The 20,526-nt window shown below is 40.5% G+C and overlaps 1 protein-coding gene across 1 annotated transcript; it reads right to left on the reverse strand.

Annotated features, from left to right (window-relative positions):
- Positions 1 to 3,092: 3,092 nt before the first annotated feature.
- apobb.1 (apolipoprotein Bb, tandem duplicate 1) lies at positions 3,093 to 19,702 on the reverse strand. Its single transcript, XM_051071826.1, is given in 33 exon segments — positions 3,093 to 4,335; positions 4,436 to 4,570; positions 4,572 to 4,620; positions 4,831 to 4,942; positions 5,036 to 8,339; positions 8,341 to 11,066; positions 11,312 to 11,685; positions 11,775 to 11,884; positions 11,969 to 12,055; positions 12,057 to 12,130; positions 12,429 to 12,601; positions 12,689 to 12,899; positions 13,010 to 13,140; positions 13,228 to 13,410; positions 13,664 to 13,869; positions 13,970 to 14,137; positions 14,226 to 14,327; positions 14,329 to 14,430; positions 14,543 to 14,722; positions 14,811 to 15,006; positions 15,114 to 15,325; positions 15,415 to 15,561; positions 15,644 to 15,758; positions 15,894 to 16,338; positions 16,444 to 16,529; positions 16,642 to 16,766; positions 16,918 to 17,070; positions 17,205 to 17,352; positions 17,471 to 17,616; positions 17,700 to 17,812; positions 17,979 to 18,011; positions 18,378 to 18,587; positions 19,565 to 19,702. Coding segments are annotated over 32 exon segments (11,397 nt in total). The 5' UTR covers positions 18,433 to 18,587; positions 19,565 to 19,702; the 3' UTR covers positions 3,093 to 3,339.
- Positions 19,703 to 20,526: the final 824 nt, after the last annotated feature.

The raw sequence follows: 20,526 nt of genomic DNA on the forward strand, positions 1-20,526 counted from the left end.
AGTACTCAGATGATACTGAGGCCTCAACCTCCAAATGGGCCTTTTATACCAAAGGTGTTCTGTATGGAGAGGAGGTTGGAAGTGTACATCCAGTACTGCCCCAGCTCCAAAGTCCACTCTATACGTATGTGTGGAGGGACAAAGGCAACTAGTTTCATAAAGCTGTCAATAAACATGATTACCTGGTTCCAGAATTTGTGTTTTTGTGTTCAAAGGTAATTTAAACTTGATTAAGCAGAAATGCTTTATTCTAGATATAACAGAACAATTCACATTCTAACTCTGAGTAGGTACTATATCAGATTGTAATATAACACCCGTAATATCCTGTTCCTGCCTCTTGTATATTTTATTCTAGGTTTCTAGGTTAAGTCTCACTATAGCACTAGCACATTTCTATCGACTACTAAGTCAGGGGACCCTTACAATTTAATAATATTATGGTTTCTGTAGATTCTTTCAGTGTTAACTATGCTTAGAATCTCAAATTTTATAATCCCCAGCCAAGCTCAGAGATTTAAAACATTCCCAGCATTTTTAGTTTCTCAGTTTTACTTTGAATGTGAGGTTGAGAACCACACATTGCATAATCCATACTGTTCAAATTTCATGCACAACCTAGAAATTGTGGGGTTGTGCCCCATAGCTACTGATAAGGAGTTGTAACACTGAACCTGACCAAGTTATTATCAAGCATCTTGTCAAAGGAGCGTTGGACTACAGTCTCTGTCTGCTGTGTAGACATGATCTTGCACACATTCATTTATGTTTTACATGCTGAACTGGTTATCTCCTTATCATAACACATGATGAAATTCTCTGAATGTGTAGGTAAAAGTGATGTCACCTACTTCTATGTACCAATCAAGATCTAGCAATAGTTGAATTAGTTGAATCAAAGGGCTCTATTTTAACAGTCTGAACTTCTGGTTTAAGGATGTGTCCAAATCCACTTTTGTTAACTGTGGAAAAACAGGCCACAGCACCAAGCACATGGTTCACAGGGGCTGTACTTAGTCTCTCAATTTATTATGGATCTGTTTTGGGCCAAACATGCAATAAACCAATCAGAATGCCATCTCCCAATTCCATGAAAAGTCAGGAGCACTTGCAGCTTGGCTGATTGCTATTAATAGTGGTGGACTACTTTTTCTGCCAGTTGATCTCTCCTTGCCTGTGATGCTGCTGGCATACTTGGGTTCATTGGCACTGGCACATGCAGTTCGGCATCACATCCTCTGTAATGTGTCCTCATTTATGTTCAAGACTTTCTATTCAAACAACAAACAGCAACAGCCAGGTCTCAATAATCTGATTTAACTCAAAGAAAATGATTGCTTCTAACTAACCTGGTTGTTGTGAAAGCTGTCATTATATATTTTAAGACGACTTGCCATGTCAAACTGCATTAGTTTTTGATATGGTAAATGGACTGCAGTTATTTAGAGTCGGAGTTCAGCAGCTTGCCCAAGGACATGTCAACATGCAGCTTAGAGAAGCCCAGGATCAAGCCACCAACCCTCTGGATGGCTGCTCTACCACCTTAGCTATAGCCACCACCTATGGGCCCATATACTGTATAATGTGACTTGGTTTGAAAAGTGTCAGTGGAAAGCACTAGGTGGCAATAAAAATATCAATTATCTATCCATGCCTGCTCTATTCTGAGAGAACAATAGGTTATTTAGAGACAGCTACTGAAAATAACATAATGTGAACTATGCTTGGACTATTTGTGCTTTGGTCTTTGTATTCCATGACAAGCAATAGATATCTAAATCATTAATAAATCTGATTTAATTATGTATATCAGTCTTCAATTAAGGTGATATTAATACAAATAGGAAACCCAAGAGGGAGAGAATTCCTAGCAAGAGATAGTTGTTAAGAATCAGTCTAGGTGCCTATAATTCAGCTCACAAATAGTCTAAATACTACCTTTTATTTCAAAAAATGGTACATAGTATGTTAATATTTTTCAGTGTGTGATGTGTAACCTTTTGTACATAGCATAAAGACAGATCTGGCTAATGTTTTAAATAATCACAGTCCCCCTGAAACCTGAGGTTCTTTTCATACTTAATTTATATATGTGTCATTTCATTTCTCCTGTACATTCTCCCCTCTACTGCAGAGGGTAGCACAGATATGGAAACAGAAGACATCTACAGTTGTATCCGACAGTGATGTTTTAATGGCTTTTTGAAGAGTTTCAACCTGTTCTTCTGTTGCCCTTAGTGATGCAAGCATTAGAGTTCATCAAGAAGAAACATTTAGCAAGGTAATGTATGTACGCTTTAGTTCAGACTGAAACAAAAAACTATTGGATGGACTGGTGTGAAATTTTGTACATGCAATCATGGCCCCCACAGAATGAATCCTAGTGATGTTGGAACGTTGTTCCAGGACATTTCAGGACCACCAGTGTCTGCATCCATTTTCTCCCGAGTCCCAACCTAATCTTAGGAGTTGTTTAACATAGAAGCTGAAGATGCTTTTCAGCTTTTACATGTGTATGTTGTTTGTGAGGCAAAGGGCAACACAGGGCTTTGCAAAATATGGCTAGTTGGCCTCTGCTGATTCTAGTTCTTTAAGGTTGGGTTGGTGTGTCAGAACCCAAAATTTTGCAGAGGCGTGAATGTGTTTTCTTTACATTGGTTTGCCCTGGCCATGAACCATATTGTTTTATAGATATTTGCTGCTGTAGACAGTTTTGTTTGTCTGCTCTGAAGTTGTATTAATTCTTCAAATCATTTTTGTGTTATTTTGTGTTGGGAGTTACTTAAATCCTTACAGCCCATGTATGTGGTATAGTGAAACTTATTTGTAAAATGCTAACATGTAGTATTGTGGTTGAGTTGCTGATATAGAGGACTGTGGCTTGTGTGAGCTACTGCGCATTTAGATGAGAAATGCACAGGTTTGGTGGTCACTATAACATAAACATACAATGAATCTGCTAATTACTCAATTTTGCACCTTCTCAGTTATCTAAAAAGTACCAACTCAGTGAGATTCATGCAAACTATGTTCTAAAATTACATTGCAGTTTGTCTTCATGACAACAACAACAACATCATGACAGGAAATCATTTATAGATTGCATTGATGTATTTTATTTACGTTTTTCACTCTTTGCAGGAAGGTGAGTTTCAGTAAAATGTTACATGTTCAATGCTTGTACACAATAAACCATCTAAATTAAAATGATACAACAGGTGTTTCTGTTAAACTCATTGCTATAAATATGGTTAAAGAGCTGATTGCCCATACTCCTTTCCAAGAATGTATTATGAACAGATGGTAGTGTTTCATATGGCCTCAGTCTGTGATGATTCCTCACTGTTGGAAGGGAAATGGAAGGTCAAGCTCAAGTCTTCCATCACTAACTTTCATGTAGGCTTGAGCCTCATCTGAAGCTTGCTGCAGTAAACCATAAACGGTGTTATTGAACTGGTCCACTACATAAACACACATGTCCATAATGTACTCAAATACACTGTTGAGCTGCTCCATATTAATGGCAGGAACCTGGTCAATAACATTCTTTATGCCAGTGACAAGGCTACGATAGAGGACATTGAAGTTAACGAACACTGCATCTAAATAGTCAGACTTGATAGAATCAACAAACTCCTGAGATTTCTCAACAATAGCCTTCAGGGTCTCACCAATCTTCACTAGCATTGTGTCAAGACTCTCCATATTTTTCACAAAGTCCACCAGTTCACTAAAGATTTGCCTGAAAGCTGCTTTGACCTGATCCAAGATCTGGCCTCCAGTGACTGCATCACCAACTGGCATTTGTAACTTCACGCTGCTGATCATATCAACAAAGGTGTTATAGTAGACCTCCATATTGTCATAGATAACTTGGATGGTTACATCTAGCATAGCTGCAATGCTACTGGTCAGCTTCTTCAGGACCTCAGGGAGAGTGGTCATCTCATCAGACCCAGGGAGTTTGAACTGGGTCTCTCTTAAGACCTTGATGACAGCATCCAGGAAGACCTGGACAGTCTTCTGGTACTCAACAATGATGTTCCTGAAGAAGATTGACAGCTGGCTCAGTTGAACGTCATAGTTGATTGCAGCATTATAGGCCTCTGTGATGCGGTTAACAGCAGCGTTCTTGAAGCCCTCCACACTGCTTGTGATTTGGTACTTGTCAGCAAACATTGTGAATGTAGAAATGATGGAGGGGAGTCTCATCTTGAGCTCATTGAGCATTACTTTTGGTGCCTCCATGTTGTAGGCAATCTGCAGATTCATCTTATCATCATCCTTGGCAAATGATCTGATGACCAAAATGTCAACATCAACCTCTGGGGTAGACTGTTGAACAAAAGAAAATAAAATTTTATTTCAAATATTTATTTTCATTTTGACTTTAATTTTTCCATTGTTTAAAGAAAGTCATGTTAATGATACTCACAGGATAACGACCATAGACTCTTGCACTCAGGGTTGGGATTCTGCCACTGAACTGAAGGCCCAGAAAACCAGTGGATGGGGTTGATACTGAGGCACTAATACCATCTCTGCGAGCAGCATAACGGAGATTCACATCTGGTGAAAGTAGGACTGGTGATGTCCACATTCAGGGTGTGGCGAGAGACGCTGGAAGAGAAAGACAGCATTTCAAATGAAAAATCCTGACTACGTGTCAATGTGATATTTAATACAAATGAATATGGTGTATACAGATTAAATTTATCTGTCATCAGCCTGGTGCTTACTCCTAAAATACAGAGAAAAGGAGTTAATTGTTATAGCCTTAAGAGGCACTTACTTCACTCGCTGTATTTTAAAACAAAGACTGGATGTTACCTCAAGGCCTGGGTAATGGCGTGATTAACATCCATGGTCAGGTCACTATGTGTCAGGACAACCTTGTTAATCATGTTCAGAGCTTCATTCTCGAAGTTTGCAGTCGTGGACGCTATTGAAAGAAATAATTTCCTTAAGATTTAGTGCTTAACAATACTTGCCACAAAAAAATGATGAACATGTTTGGGCAATTTCATCAACTCACCATCCATTTCATACTCCAGGAAGACAATCACAGAGGTGGCAGAGGACTTAAAGGTGACTGTGAAGACAGGAGCATTGCCCTCGACTTCTGCTGCCAGGTTTGTGGTGTACAGTGGGCTCACAAACTTGGCATTGGTAGAGATCTTCTGCATGGCAGGTGTCACTTCAGCAACAGTTTTCTCAAAGATGGTGAGTTCACCCAGGCTGCTTGGCTGAGAGATACCAATCTCAATATCAGCAGCCAAGGAAGATATTGGTGCAAAGTCAATGGTTGCCTGGGCAATGTGTTTCCCATTGGTGTTGAAATTGAACACGTTTGCCTCGTTGTTGCCAGTATACTTCAGCACTGCATAGACACGGCTCAGGGAAGCTTCAATTGCAAGATTTTCATTTACGTCCATGCCAATGACTTTGTTGGTGCCACGGTTAAGCTTGGCATCAGCAATAATCTTGGAAGTGGAGCGTAGACCATCATTGTTCAGATACAGATTAACCTCATTATCAAGGACTCCCAAAACTAGATAGTCATCAAGCACTGTGCCGTCCATATTTGCTCTGGTGGATGACTCCATGGAAATATCCTCAAAAGTTCCTTCCAGCTTCAGACTGTGGTCAGCCTCGGCCTTTCCAACAGCCTTGATCACAGGGATGTTGAAGTCACCCTTCATCCTCATGGTGGAAACAGCACTTGCTTTGGTTTTGGTGTCTGCAACCAGATTTTGGTTTGCTTCGAGACTGAGTATAGGCAAGACAATCTTTGCAATAGTAGCCACAGCAACTGCAGGTTCAAATGTCTCAGTATTCATACTGATGGTGCTGTCATGAGTGCCTTCAATGTGACGATTTTCAAGGGACAGAGAATTGGCCAATTTGATTCCTCTTTTGGTGGTCAGACTGGTGGTACCATCAAGTTTGGCTTTTAGACCCTCAAACACAGAGGCTGTGGTAGCTCCCAGCCGGAACACTAGATCATCTTCAGCATACAGTCCAGCATTGACATTCAGATTGATGATGGCAGACTTGAAGGACAGTTCTGTGATCAGGTTACCCACAGAGGGAATCTGGATCAGACCCATCATATCGACAAGTGGGGCAGTCTGGCTTTTCTGATAAACAATCTTAGCATTTACATCAACTGTCTGCTCAGTGGTAGTCAAAATGTTCTTCAATCCAGTCTGCTCATACAAGTTCAAATCACTGATAGCTGGAGTACGGAAGTCAATAAAAGGCAGATCGAGCTCAGGAATGCTGATGGGGGATGTCAGGAAGTCAAGATTGGCCTCACCATCTATATCAACAAAGATGCCAGCTTCATTTTCATTATTGTCAACAGTGAAGTTGTAGAACATTTTGTACTGATTAAGGCGAGCCAGAGCTACTGTGTTCATCTGTTGACTGTCAGGTTTGAAGATAGCTGAGTAATCATTCTGCAGATCTATCTTAGCTGTCAGAGTTTCAAAAATGGTGACTTTGGCATTTCCTTTGTTTTGGAATTCAAAGACAAACTCAACAGGACGGACTACAAAGTTGATGGCATTGGACAGGACTCCATTCACTGTACCATACAGTTCTGTGTCATGGTTTGCTTTTAGCTCAACCTTCATATCATAAAGGCTGACGTGTCCAGATGCCACAACGAGACTGTTCTTAATGACTGGTGCCTCTGCCTCATTGCGGACATTAAACTTGAAGTAGGTAAAGGTGCCAGATTCAGCAATAACTTGCTGTTTCATCTTTAAGATGGTAGAGTCTGTGTCTCCAGAGAATGTTACAGTGACAAGGCTAGGAGTGAGTGACAAATGCAAATTGCTCTTGTGGGTGCCATCATCAGCATTAACCTTGCCAGTGCCTGAATTGTCAACTGTTAGAGTGAAGGTAAGGCCATCTTGGCGAGCAATTGCTTTCTGGGTTACAGAGGCCTCACTTCTGACACTGAAAATTGGGAGGTTAACTTGATGATTGTAAGTTGTATCGAGAGAGGCAGACATTCCTTCTTCCATAGCAATAAAGGCAGTGTTCATAAATTCAGCAGTGTAGGGTGTAGTGGCTACCTTAACTGCAGTCTTGGCTTGAGCCTGCCCTGATAGACCGTAGAGAGTCACAGATGCCTGATGTTCAACTCCAAGAGCAAGATGGTTGAACTTCAGAGTTTCAGCTAGGACTACACGACTCATTTTTGGGATTGCAATACGGGCAGTGGAGTCAAGTTTGTAATTAAGAATTTCAAAACTTGGAGATGTGGCCTGGGAGGTAAGGAATCCGGTGAACTGAGGTATCATTTTATTCTCTGTGGAATTCTGGAACTCAGCAGATGTTTTGATGGTGTAGATGGGAGTGAGGAATTTGATCTCACCGTAGATTTTACCAAAGCATGGGACCATGATCTCACTTGGAATAGTTGGCAGCTTGATCTCAGGAACCTGAAGAGACTTAACAAGCTTGTCTACGGGAACTTGTGGCAAAGAAGGGAATGAGATATCAGGAAGAGTGATTTCTGGGAAGGTTAACTCAGGCATGGATGGGAGGTAGCTCATTGTCAGGTCTCCAAAGAAAGCATCCACATCAGGGATTTTGATGTCAAAGTTTACAATGAAATCAATAAGTTCAATAATTCTCTGCTTAATGTCTTCAATGGAAATTGTGGTGGCTTTTACATTGTAGAACCCAAGGATGGTGAATTCAGGGATGTCCAGCTGTGCTGGGATTTCAAACTGTCCAAGCTTATCCATGCGGAATGTCATGGAAGACACAACAAGATCAGTGAGAGGAATGGTGAAGGATGGCATGATCAACTCAGCTTTCTTCAGTTCTGTAATCAGACCGTCAATAATCTGCTGAATCTCGTTGATGATTTTTTGCTCAGGTAGAAAGTCCTTAATCATCCTAACCATACTGGAGAACATATCAGTCATGATGGTTGTTACTCTCCTGTAGCACATGCTCACGACGCGCAGATAAGAGGTAATCTCATCTTTGACATCCAGCTTAGTAACTTCCTGTTTTACAAGTTCAGCAAATGTCTTAAGGTTATCCAGCACAACTTCATCAATGACATCCTTCACAGATTTAATTATTTCTGCAATCTTGATTTCTCTCAGGCGTTCTATGAGACTTCTAACAGATGATGAGACAACATTGACAAAATCTCTTGTTGCCTCTAGTTTCTCTGGGATTTCAAGAGTCCTGATCAGCTCATTCAGGTAAGCTGTGTACTCAGCAATAATTTGATTGGCATAATCCACAAAGTCATTGTAATTCATTGAGTTCAGCTTTTGTACAATAGTTTTAATGTACATATTCAGCTGCTTGAATTATATCCTTGACCTCAGTTGATTTCAAGTAGTTGATAATGCCCTGGAAGACCTGCATGAATTTGGTAGGTATGTCTGCATCCTTCACCATGTTGAATACAGCTGTAATGGTTTCCTCAATTTTGAACTGTTTGATGAGCTCCACAGCTTTTTCCAAGACAGCCTGAACCTTTTTGTCAGCCTCAAACTTTACAATCAACTCCCTCATCTTGGCATAGAATGTATTGATCTTACCCAGGATGTCAAGGTCCTGAATCATATTCCTAATATAATCTGTTGCCTCACTGAGAATCTCTGTGGGAATCCTACTAACAACTGTGTCAATGAGAGGTTTGAAGTTGATAGATGAAATGAATCTCTTCAGCTCACCAACAAATTGCTGCATGTCAAAGGTCTCAATTATTTGTTTCATATCTCCCATGACTGTCTGTATTTTAGCCTTGATTTCATACTTGGCATCAATATCTTGCAGGAATGCAATGCTGCTGCCCTTCAGTTTTTCAAAGTCAATCTGCTCGACCATCTCTCTAATGGTATCAATCATATACACAATCATAGACTTGATGTCATATTCTTCGTTAAAAGCATTCAGCTGTTGCTGGATATTCTGAATGATGGTTTCAGGGAAGGTGCCACTAACAATAATCTCCTTCATCATAAGGGCAAAGTTTTGGATGTAAACACTGACATCAGCCAGCAGTTTTTCAACAGTAACCTTCAGGTTTCTCAGAGAGGCCTCAACATCCTCCATGGAGATGGCATATTTTTGGGTAAAATCACTGAAATACTGCTTCAGTTGATTTACCTTGCCCTCTATATTGAGTTGAGAAACAAAGTCACTTACATGCTGGGGAAGAGCCTCAAGTTTAGCCCTTATCTGCTCGTTGTTGATGTAGTCTTGTAGCACCTCTGCAATACGCACAACAAAGCCCTTGATGCTTTCCAAGAGGACGGGCAGATTTTCAAATAGAGGGATCTGAATTATATGACTGTCTGTGTTCTTGTCATACTTGAGGAAGCCAGAGATGGTGAATTCCTGGTTGTCTGTGGAGACTGTGTTGAGGATATTTGTGAGGATGGTGCCAGAAACCTCAAGTCCAGTTCTCTCAGCGGTATTGTAAACACTCATGTCCTGATTGAAGCCATGTTCATTCATTTTAGACTTCATTCTAAAACTGGTCCTCTGCTCTTGGAGTGACAGAACAGTGTCCATCTTGTTGTCAAATGTGGTCTCAAGGGCAAAACCATTATCTAGCTGCTGGGTTACAGATGCTCTGCATTCATGTGAGCTAGCAAAAGCCAGAGGTTGTGCTTTAAGGAGGAACTTGCCATAGAGCTGGGCACTGTGCTTTCCATACATGGTGATGTCTCCATCAGCATTGAAGATGGCATCAAGGTTGAAATCAAAAGGAACAATGCTGCAGCGGATGGTGTGATCAAAGCGCATTGGCTGTGAGTTGAAACGGGCGTCGTTGGTGATCCTGGCAGCAAGACCGATAACTTCAAGCTCAGTGTTTTGGTTCATGTGAGTTCCAAAGAGTTTTCCAGTGGTGCTGCACTTAGCGTTAGCAGTCATATCAGCGTAATTTACCTGGTAGGTGTGCTTGATCTCTTCTTCACCATAGATGGCTTTCAGGCTTCCAGTGAGGTCCATCTTGTAAAGCTCTGCCTGCAGCTGAGCCTCGTTAATGAAGTTGGCAGCCAGAAGTTTCAGGTTGTTATTAGCATTTGCAGAAGCAGTGTAAGGTTTCAGGTCGATGGTGATATCATGAGTGTAAGAGGCATAGTCACTTGCTGTGGCTTCAGCCTTTGAGCTGAAGTCTAGGCTAGAAAGAGTAATTATTATAGTGTTGGCATTATCAACCTTGATGTCACGCATTGCAGCCTTGTTGGTAATGGATAAAGTAGCTCTTGAAGCATCAAGCCCAGCATCAAAGGTGTTTTCCAGGGACAGGGGGCTCTGCAGGGTGGTTGTTCCACGTGTGGTCAAACCATCCTTGTTCATCCTCAGAGTAGCCTTGTGAGTAGCCTCATTCTCAAGAAGTTTCACAGTGGCATCGCTGTTTACAGCCAGACCATTGACATCAAGAGAGGCAGTCAGCAGAGAGTAAACACGGTTTTCAGAGTGGTCTGCATTTGTCTCAATCCTCATGACAACTTCACCGGCACCAGCAGATGCTTCAGCCTGGTTGCGAATCTTCATGCCAAGAGCAAGGGCATTAGCATCACATTTCAGTGACAACTTGCTGTCTTTGAAGGAAAGCTCAGCAACATGGGTCAAGATGTCTTCAAAGGCATTGGTGTTAGACACAACTGAGAATTCACCATTGGCAAGGGATGCTGCAATTGTGTTCTGGGCCTTAATAATTGTGGAGTCAAACTGAACAGAAGAATCAATCTTTGCTTCTGGCCTCAATGGGAAGATAGTAAATGACTGGGTTGAAATGGTCTTGCCGTACATGGGTCCTGCCTTGAACATTCCCTCAAAGTTGCTATCAGCAGAGATTTCTTCAGTGTTGATTCCAGCCATACCTGTGTGCTCCAGTGCAAAATTGAGACCAAATGGACTTGTGGCTTCAATCTTACTGCTTGATCTCAAATTCATTTTGTCAGTGACAGTTGCATCCTCGATTATACTAACACTGGCTTCAATGAATTTATGGGCCAAAGAACTTTTCAACTGGGCCTTAATGGAATCGGTGACAGCCAATATTCCAGAGCCTAAATAAAACACAAAAGAAGAAAAGATGCATAGTGTGATTACTTTTTGGCAAAACCTTGGGATTCATTTATACAATATACCTTACAGAAATATGCACAATCCACTAGCTTAATGCAGTTTTACCAGAGATCATTTAGCTGTGTTACTGAAATTAAGTCAAATTGTTTCACATCAGTGGGAGTAGAAAACTGTGACAGAAAAGTGTTCCACCAAGAGTGAGCAACACATATTTACTCTAAAATACCTTCAATCTGCATTGAGAGGATGTCAAATGGGGAGGTTCCTTTTACAGCAAACATAGCTGAGTAACTTGGTGTTTCCACAACATCTTTGCCGGCAGCCATTGAGGCCTCCATGTCATACAGGTTGCTCTTCATCAGAGTTGAAACCTCAGCTTTGCCAAAAAGAGGAATAGAGAGTGTAAGGCTCTCAGGGACAACAAGATCTGGGATTGGAATCTCCATGGAGATGATTTCCAGTCCAAACTGGGGTAGAGATACACTAGGTGTGGTCAAAGCTGGTGGGAAGTTAAGCTCCTCTGTTGACTTTCCTCCAAGAGGAAGAGGGATAGCAATGGTGAAGCGCTCATTGTTGAAGTGGTACACAGCCTTTGCCTCACTGTTAAAATGACAAAAGTAAAATGCATGAATGTTTTGGAAAAAACTCAAGACCATTTACACATGTACCACGGAGTTTATCACACTTACGTATTCAGGAACAGTGTCTCTGGCAGGGAAATCTCAGGCATATCAGGTACTCTGAAGTTCTGAAGGTAAGGGATATCAGCACCATATCTTTCCATGTAGTTGTTTGCTGCCTAAAAATGACAAGCATTGTTTTATGGATGCTTCACATTTTTACCCAAGAAAACTTGAATAATTGTTAAATCCAAGACTCGTACCTCCACAAACTTCTTGAAGATGTGACGGACTTTCATGTCAGTCTGTCCCACCTGTGTGTCAAGAAGCTGGTTGCCATACTTCTCGATAAATATCAGTAATTGGCATGATGATGGCCTCAGTCTTCACATCAGACTTGAATTCAACCTCAATCTTGCTGGCATCTGCAACAGTGGAGATTAATGAAACCTACTCCTATACAGAATAACATTTTGCATCTTCTCTCAAGCTGGCAGGTTTGCAACTAAAATAAATTTGGTTTTGGTGACTGATAACAGAAATCTTTTAAGTCTTCATTCTGTCTCAGTAATTACCCCTCAAACAGAGTCACCTTTAAATTTTAACCATAATTCATACAATGGAGACTGTGATGTGACTTTACAAGCAACTGTCTAAGAAGTAACTATTAAATAAATATTTATCATTGTAAAAAAAGGTGTAACTGGAAAAAAAAAACATTACCATATTTCATTGCAATCTTCTGCTCACTGGTGGCTTCCATGAACTTGATTTCACTCTTAAGCTGCATTTCCATTTCTTCATCACGCTTAATGTTAGCTGTGACGGTGGCATCAGCATTGATTGAGGGGACAAGAAGCTGGACTTGCAGCATACCTTCCTTCATGGCCTTCAGACTGAAATATGTATCAGTTAGTCAGTGTAATCTCAGTGATGTGGGTGACATTATGTTATTTCATGAGGACTTATGATTGATTTCTTACTTGGCACGGCCAACCAGAGAGAGCTGAGGGATGTTCTTGTTTATTAGGTCCAGAGAGATGGAGTGAGTTCCTTTGCCCTTGGTGTTTCCATCGACAACACCCAGTCTGAGTCCAGCCTCCACATCGTAGTCAGGAATCTGGATGTCAGCTGTGATGACATTCTTCCTTCTGTTATATTTCATGACTGCTCTGGCTTCAGTGGGGTCTGCACCTGTTGTCGGCCAACCAATAGATTCATATTATACAACACCACTAAACTTCAGAGCTTTTCCAAATTGCACAAGCAATAAGATGACAAGATTTTTCAATATTGTACACTACCTTCAGCCCTGAGAATGAACTTAACAGAGTCAACCTTCTGCCGACCCTCTTCTCCCTCCCTGAGGAGCTCGTAGGCAACAGTGGCTGTGTACTCAGTGACCTCACCAGTAGGGTGGAGCTCCACAGCAAATCTATGAAAATTCATTCATTTATTGCTTAGTTAAATTAGTTCATTTGAGATAACATTACTTGCTGGTGGTTTAGAAAATCTTGCTCACTTGCTGTCTCCAGTGAAGGGGAAGTATGGGGCTGTCTCTTGAGAGAAAGCATCAGTGTACTGCAGAGCTGTGCAGTATTTCATTCCAGCGAAGACAGGAGTGCACTCACTAACATCAACCTTGTCCATCACCACAGGGGGGATGGTCTTCACCTCTGATCCAGTCACTGCCACCAGGCTGTTTCTAAATTTTAAATGTAGCAAAGTTAAAATCTGACTTTGGCTGTTTTCTTTAATCAAAATTTGTCTATTACACACAAAAAGAACCTGTTCCACAAAAGGTCCACAAACATGACTACTTTATCTTCAGTGTTCCCTTGTCAAATACCATTGCCTACTTTATACTTCAGGTTAGCTAGGTTTACATTTGCATAACTAACCAGCGGAACAAAAAAGCTTCTGCTTACATTATATCTGAAAGTTCTACTTAGGCTTACGTCATTTTGATGAGCTTGGTAGGTCTCATTGGTGCAGGGATGGTCAGCTTGACATTGTCACGTTCCATGGAGATTTTGGCACTGAGCCCACTCTCATGGAAAATGTTGGTGTGCATCTCTAATCCAGAGTTGACAAATTCAGGGATGTGGGAGCCAACCTGAGTTACAAACTCAATGCCAGCGGAGGGCATGAAGGCAACTTCACTCTGTACAGAAACATAGAATAAGTGTGAACAGCTGTGTTGATGCTGTGTAATAGATATCTTATATGAGTTAGCATGCTGTGAAACACTTATGGATAATTACCATGTCACGAGCAATCTTAAGTCCACCCTTGATACCAGGGGTGAAAGTACCAGACAGTGCAATCCTCAGAGGCACACCAGTTACAGTAGGCAGGAAGAATTCATTGTCCATGAAGATGTAGTGGGCGAAGATTGTGTTGTCAGCCTTAGTCATCAAAGCCTTCATAAGCTGTTGCAAATAAAAATACACATAGAAATTTAAATCAACAAGGAATGGCTATGCACTTAAAAAAAAGGTACTGATAACTTTTACTTACATCACTAGGGAACATCTTGAACATGCTGTCAATCATCATGGCAGCAGAATAGGCCATCTCCTCCATTTCATTGGTCCTCAAATAACCCAGCTCATTTCCCAGATAGTCTCAGGTAAACCATTGCTTCAGGAGACTGGTTGGTCTTCAGTTCCCTCACCAGTTTGTTGATGTTGCGTCCAATCTCCCTCATCAGGTTCTGGGAGGCCTAAACATGTAAATGTCCATTTTGTGTTACTGAATTCATCACCGTTTGTGAAAATCCAACCTCATAATCCATAGATACATTTAATGTATACAAAACAGATCTCTCTGAATACCTGTCTCTTCATCCTGTCCTTCTTCAGAGCAGGCAGCATGTTCTGCAGGAACTCATTGACTCTGAGTGGCATGTTGTCAGAGACAAAGTACATTGTCTTCAGGGCAGTGTCAGGGAAGAATCCATTCTCTCCAAACAGGGCATCAACAGTTGGCTCAAATCCTTTGCCCTCCATACCAATCTGTAAAGGTTACAAATGTATAGCAGTTACTATCACAATTTATATCATTATATTATATTATTTGAATTTAATATCTCAAAATGCTTACCTCCATCATGTCAATGTCATAGCCAAATGCCTTCAGAGTCATTTCAAGCATGACCTCCTTGGGCAGATAGCTGGAACCCTCAAAGATCATGTTGCCCTCCACAGATCCGACCTTGTAGTTTCGAGAGAACTTGAAGGGGTCCATAATTGGCCCGATCTCATTACCCTGCAGGGCATCACGAATCTTTTGTCTCAGTCTGTGGGAAAGCAAAATAAATGTTACAGTTAAACCATGGATGGGGATCAAATCAGGACACAAATGTAAAAATGTATAAATTTAAAGCTGCAACTGCTTAACACTTACTCTTCAGTCTCAGGTGCAGTTGAGGACAAAAGGTTGGTAATGTGGGAGATGACAAAGCTCTTGACTTGTTTGTCCTGCTCACTGGGCAAGGCAGCAGCCAGCTGGGCCAGTTCACTTGGCTGGGGGTCCTTCATAAGTACCAGATATGCAGCAATACGCTTTTGCATTGGACTGGCGCTGTCCAAAAGCACCTGCATGAGAACCTCTCTGCCCTGTGACCACAAGAGAAAATAAGTAGTAACAGCAATGAATAAATAATTATCTTATCAATCTGTCAAACCTATGAAATAATCTGACTTGCCTCCTCAGGGACGGGAGTCAGCCTGAACACCTGGATAGCAGCCTGCTGCACAGCCAGGGAAGCTGCAGGTTGGTTCACACACTGGATCACACCGGCTCTTAGTGCAGGACCAGCAGCTGCCATAGCTGGAGCCATGTTTCCAATAACCTAAGATCAAAGGACACGTAAATGTTCTGCTTATGGATGTTGGCAGTCATTTACATTTTTATGAGCAGGGAATGTTACCCACTCTCAATGTCATGAAAGTGTTGTCTTGGTCACCGGAGCAGTCACCCAACTGAGTACCCATGAATTCAGCCACAGAATGAATCTCAGGGATCAGTTTTCCTTCAGCTTTGTAAAACCTGTTTAAGAGAAAATAGTAAAATTAAAACCTAAGGCGTGTGTGTCTTCCTTTATACACAGGATGAAAACATCAGCTAAAATATTATTCAGTGACTTTTCTGTGGAATAAAGTTAACTTGGTTAATTTCACTCACCTCTTGACAACATTGCTCAGGGCATACATGATGGGCTTGCTGGACTTGTATTTGGCCATCTCCAGCAAGTCATTGATCAGGAGGGCAGAGGGATTGGACATGAGTCCCAAAGCAAAAACTGCGGCATCAACCTCGAGTGAAGAGCTGTCTAAGGTCCTGAGGATCTGCATGATGGCACTGCTGCATTCAGGGGTTCCGCACTGGGCCAGAACCTGGTAGGTCAGGACGCGGGACACAGCGATAGCCTCAGGAATGGCGGGACTCAGGGTCTCGGCCTTCATTCCACGGACCATGGTGACAAGCTTGTGGAAGAGGTGGGCCCTCCTCTCACCCTCAGTCTCGGGCAGGTTGGCCAGTTCTCTCAGGAGGTTCAGACCTGCATCTTTATCCTGGACAACACTCTTGTCCTCAACGGCCTCCATGTGAAGACCCTTGACGATGTCACCTATGACACACAAGTAACGTGATTATGATGAGTTACCTTTCATAACCATTTTAAAACTAAAGCTATAAATGAAAAAAAAAAAAAGAATTAAACAAAGGAGCTTACTGCGATCAAAGACTCTGTCATTGTGAGGAGAGACCTGAATCAGAGTCAGTTCTTGCTTTCCAACATTGGTAACTCCATATTCTCCCCTGTGGAGAGGCAACGCAGGGTTAAAAGTATTGTAGAAACCTCGGGCAAGACATATCAGTACATGTACTTACATAATAGAGCATATAAAATGAACCATAATGTTTGACTTACTTGTGTGAGAAGGGGATGAGGATGTGCTTCTCAGTGCAGGACCCAGAGGTCATGTGTTTCTTCTCATTGTCAAACTTGTAGTTGCAGGACTGGGAGCTTCTGACCAGCTGAGCAAGAGGGTAGTGCTGAAAACGGACAAATCGTGTTGTCATTGTTGTGCCATGTGATGTTTGATTTGTGACTGGCTATATAGCATAGTTGATGAAGTGGATAATTTTAATCAACTCTCTAAAAATATAATGTTGCCACTTCACACCAATATGTTTAAATTCTTACCATGCCAGAGATAAGAGCCAATGGGCTGGTGTGATCTCTCATCGGGACAAATTTGTCACATCTGGACAGATCCCTGTCCAGGTTGATGTCAGTTGCAATGTCCTCCCTTGCATTGACGGTGTAATATGTCCTGCACTTGCCGTGGATAGTGGGCTAAATTGGATATATTAAAGATGATTAAATTCTTTTTTTTTTTTTAAAGTATGGTTATACTTTGACAGTGGTATTAAAATATCTGTTGCAATGCCTTGTGGATTTTTGAGTATTTTCTTAATAAATCAATGTACCATGTTCTTGTTCTTGTCTTCTTCCACCAGAGGCACAGCCAGGGCAGAGATGATGCCCCTCTTGATGTTCAGGATGGTTGTTGTCTCACCATCCTCAGGGTACAGTTTCACATCGTACACACCTTCAACCACAACCTTCAGAGGATATCTAAAAAAAATGTGCAATATTTAAATTTAGGGGGAAAACCTCCAAATTATACTATGTTTGTGACTAAATTTAAGAGTAGATAATATTTGACAGCAGGGATTTTTGTGAGGTAAAATACCTCTCCATTTCAGCAGCAAAGGCGTCAGAGCTGGGTGCAGGACCAAACACAGGGTTTCCCTCTGCGTCCATGTCGACCACTTCACTCAGGCTACAGCCAGTGGTGCGGACAATGAAACTACAAGTCTGAGGCACTTCAATTTCAACCTGTGAGAGAAGGTAAACATTGTGTTTCTCTCACCCTTTGAGAAAAAATGACTGGGAATAATTGTGAAAGATGTTTCTCATACCTTGCAAGATGCCTTGGGTCCGTTCTTGAGTGGTGAGGCTCCATTGATTGCATTCAAAGATTCAGCCTCATATTGGTATTCATATTTATGCAGGGTCTTGTACCTTTTGGACACTAAAAAAAGAAAATTATTTATTAAAAGAGAGAAGAGATTTAGTATGTAAAAGCAACCTATTTACCCACATAAAAATATTGAAAATGTGTAGACTGGATATCATTAAATAACCTCATGTTAATGAGTTTAAATTTTGATCACAGCAAGTAGTCTGGTCTAACTTACACAGGCAGGTTGGCTGATCTTCATCTTGGGCAACTGTTCAGAAAAAAGTTAGATAATTTAGTTCTTTTATTAACTGTATTGCAACTGAAACAATTGGAATGTCTAAATAAAAATGTTTATGTATAAAATGTACCACAGTTACAATAATCCATATGATCTAGGTCATAAAATTATTATTGTATGGCTTTACACATAACATTTAACTTTTTTAACAAGTTCTTACATGTTATTTTTAAAAAAAATTGTGATAATATACTTTTAAAGGTTCATAAAAAGATTATAAAACAATTTAGGAAATATTTTCATCAAAACAGTAGGATAAACTGAAAAAAAACAACAACAACCAAAAAAAACACTTATTGCTAAAATATGTTACAATGTTTTCTAATAACTACTCACAAGCCAAGGTAGATGTGCTGAGCAGCAGCAAAAGGCAGAGCTTTGGATCCCCCATGATGGGTTAAAGCTCTCTCCCTTGTGGTTGGCGAGTACTCAGATGAGACTGATTTCCCAGTCTCAGCTCAGGGTTTTTATACCCACGGCCGGGCTCTGTCAGAAGACTGGGAGGCACAGACAGCGGTTTGAATGCTCAAAGTCCACCCCACCCTCCTGTGTGGAGGGACAAAGGGAAAAGGTTTGACAGGATACTTATATATTGAAGCACATGCTTACAAAACTGTTAGATGTCTTCTTTTAACTACATTAATGATTCATTTCATGGATGTTTAAATGCAAATATGACTTTGGATAAGATATTTTAATTGATCAAAGCATATTAAATGTTAGTCTTATCAGATACTGCTGGTTTTATAATACTTCATTATCTCTAACATAATTCAGACTTCCACCAAGAGCAGTCATGTAGTCAAAATTAATGCCCGAAATGATTTTACTCAGTCACTTTCTTGGTGTTGTTAATTTATCAACAACAAGAATTACACTTGCAGTCGGTTTAATAAGCCATTTATTTATACAAGAATGACTCTAATTCCTGTGATTAATGTTATTCACTGTGTACCATAAATTTGTCTTGCCTTAAAAATCTGGGTAAATATTTTCAAAATTTAGATCTAAAGGTTTAAATGTACATAATAAGTCACAGGTTAATATTCTTGAAGTTCTATTGTAAAAATGCAGTGTCAGTCAATGAAGTCGACTGGCCAACAGCTGCAGTGTGAATTAGGTCACCGACAGACACTCATTAGCGAGCACTTAGTGATCAAGGCGTGATCCAAACACAAAGCCCTTTTAGATGTGAAAAAGATAATAAAACTTACTAGCTGCTTTATCTGTTGATGGCATTAACCAAAAACAACAAACCAATACCTTAAGACAACATTTCCACTGTCATGTAAATGTTTAGTGTCAGTTTGGTTATTTTATCTACTAGTTTATTTGACAGTTCACGTTGATAAACATCACTGAACATGTGTGGTCAGTTTTACATTAATTTAATGATATCTTTACTACATACAACGCTACACATCAGGGCTATTCTAAGCATTTTAAATGGGAATGTGGCTAATATTTATAGTTATAATCATCATAGTAATCATAGTTACAGTACTTACAGTATAGTACCATACCTTGTGATAGAGTTAGGTGTTAGATGCCTGTTGTTCTGCTTCCACTGCCCCAAGCCAAAATGAAAACAGTGAGAACATTTGCTAAACCTCAATATAAGGTTTCATGATGAACTTTGATCTACAAAGATTCAAAGGTTCAGGCAGAGTTTGACAATATTGCACATGCAATAAATAAATAAACAGTGACAACTGTGGATTGACTTAAGTCTTTTACTTTTATGGATTTAGCCTAAATATGCTGCATTAACCATATGCAGTGTTTGAGAGCGCATACTGTTTTTCTGACTACTTTATACTACTTCCAAATTTTTTTTTGGTTAATCGCTCACATAACTACATCTGAACATTGTGTAATGGCCTGTTGCAATGTATCCCCATCAGCACCTTTTTAGAAGTTTGTCAGTGTTTGCACTGACAGACATGTACACAGATAGAGTCCAAAGGGAGCTTAAGCCTCTGAACAAGTTGCCTGGCATTTGCATTGACTGTTACCCAGAATTTATTTTTCTAATTTTATACAAATGCGGATGTTTTCATTTTTAAAACAATTGTTTTTACTGAAATTATCCACAAATATATTATAAATGGTGATATACCTTTAACTGTGCAGGGCCCTCTTTAAGATCAAGATCTCTGCATGCTCTTAGTGATAAGTGTCTAATGGCTACATCTGTATTATCAAGGTGACCCTCTTCTTCATTTTGTTTAAATTGATTTTAACCTTTTGCCAATGTTAGCATTTAATTGATAGCTACATGCAATGCTAGCTTTTATTGTACAGTATAGTATGATTGCATACATCCAGAAACAACAATGTGCACCACAACATCTGAGCAGATTGCAAAATCATTCATCAGTAAGGGTGTTGGAAGGTTGTATAATGAAAACAAGTTATTGTGTAATGACCTCTGTGTTTGTAGACAGACGTTTTCCCTTTGTATATTCATCTTTACTCGTTATGA

The sequence above is a fragment of the Lates calcarifer genome, linkage group LG7_1 (genome assembly GCF_001640805.2).
Source record: "Lates calcarifer isolate ASB-BC8 linkage group LG7_1, TLL_Latcal_v3, whole genome shotgun sequence".
Classification (NCBI taxonomy): Eukaryota; Metazoa; Chordata; class Actinopteri; family Centropomidae; genus Lates; species Lates calcarifer.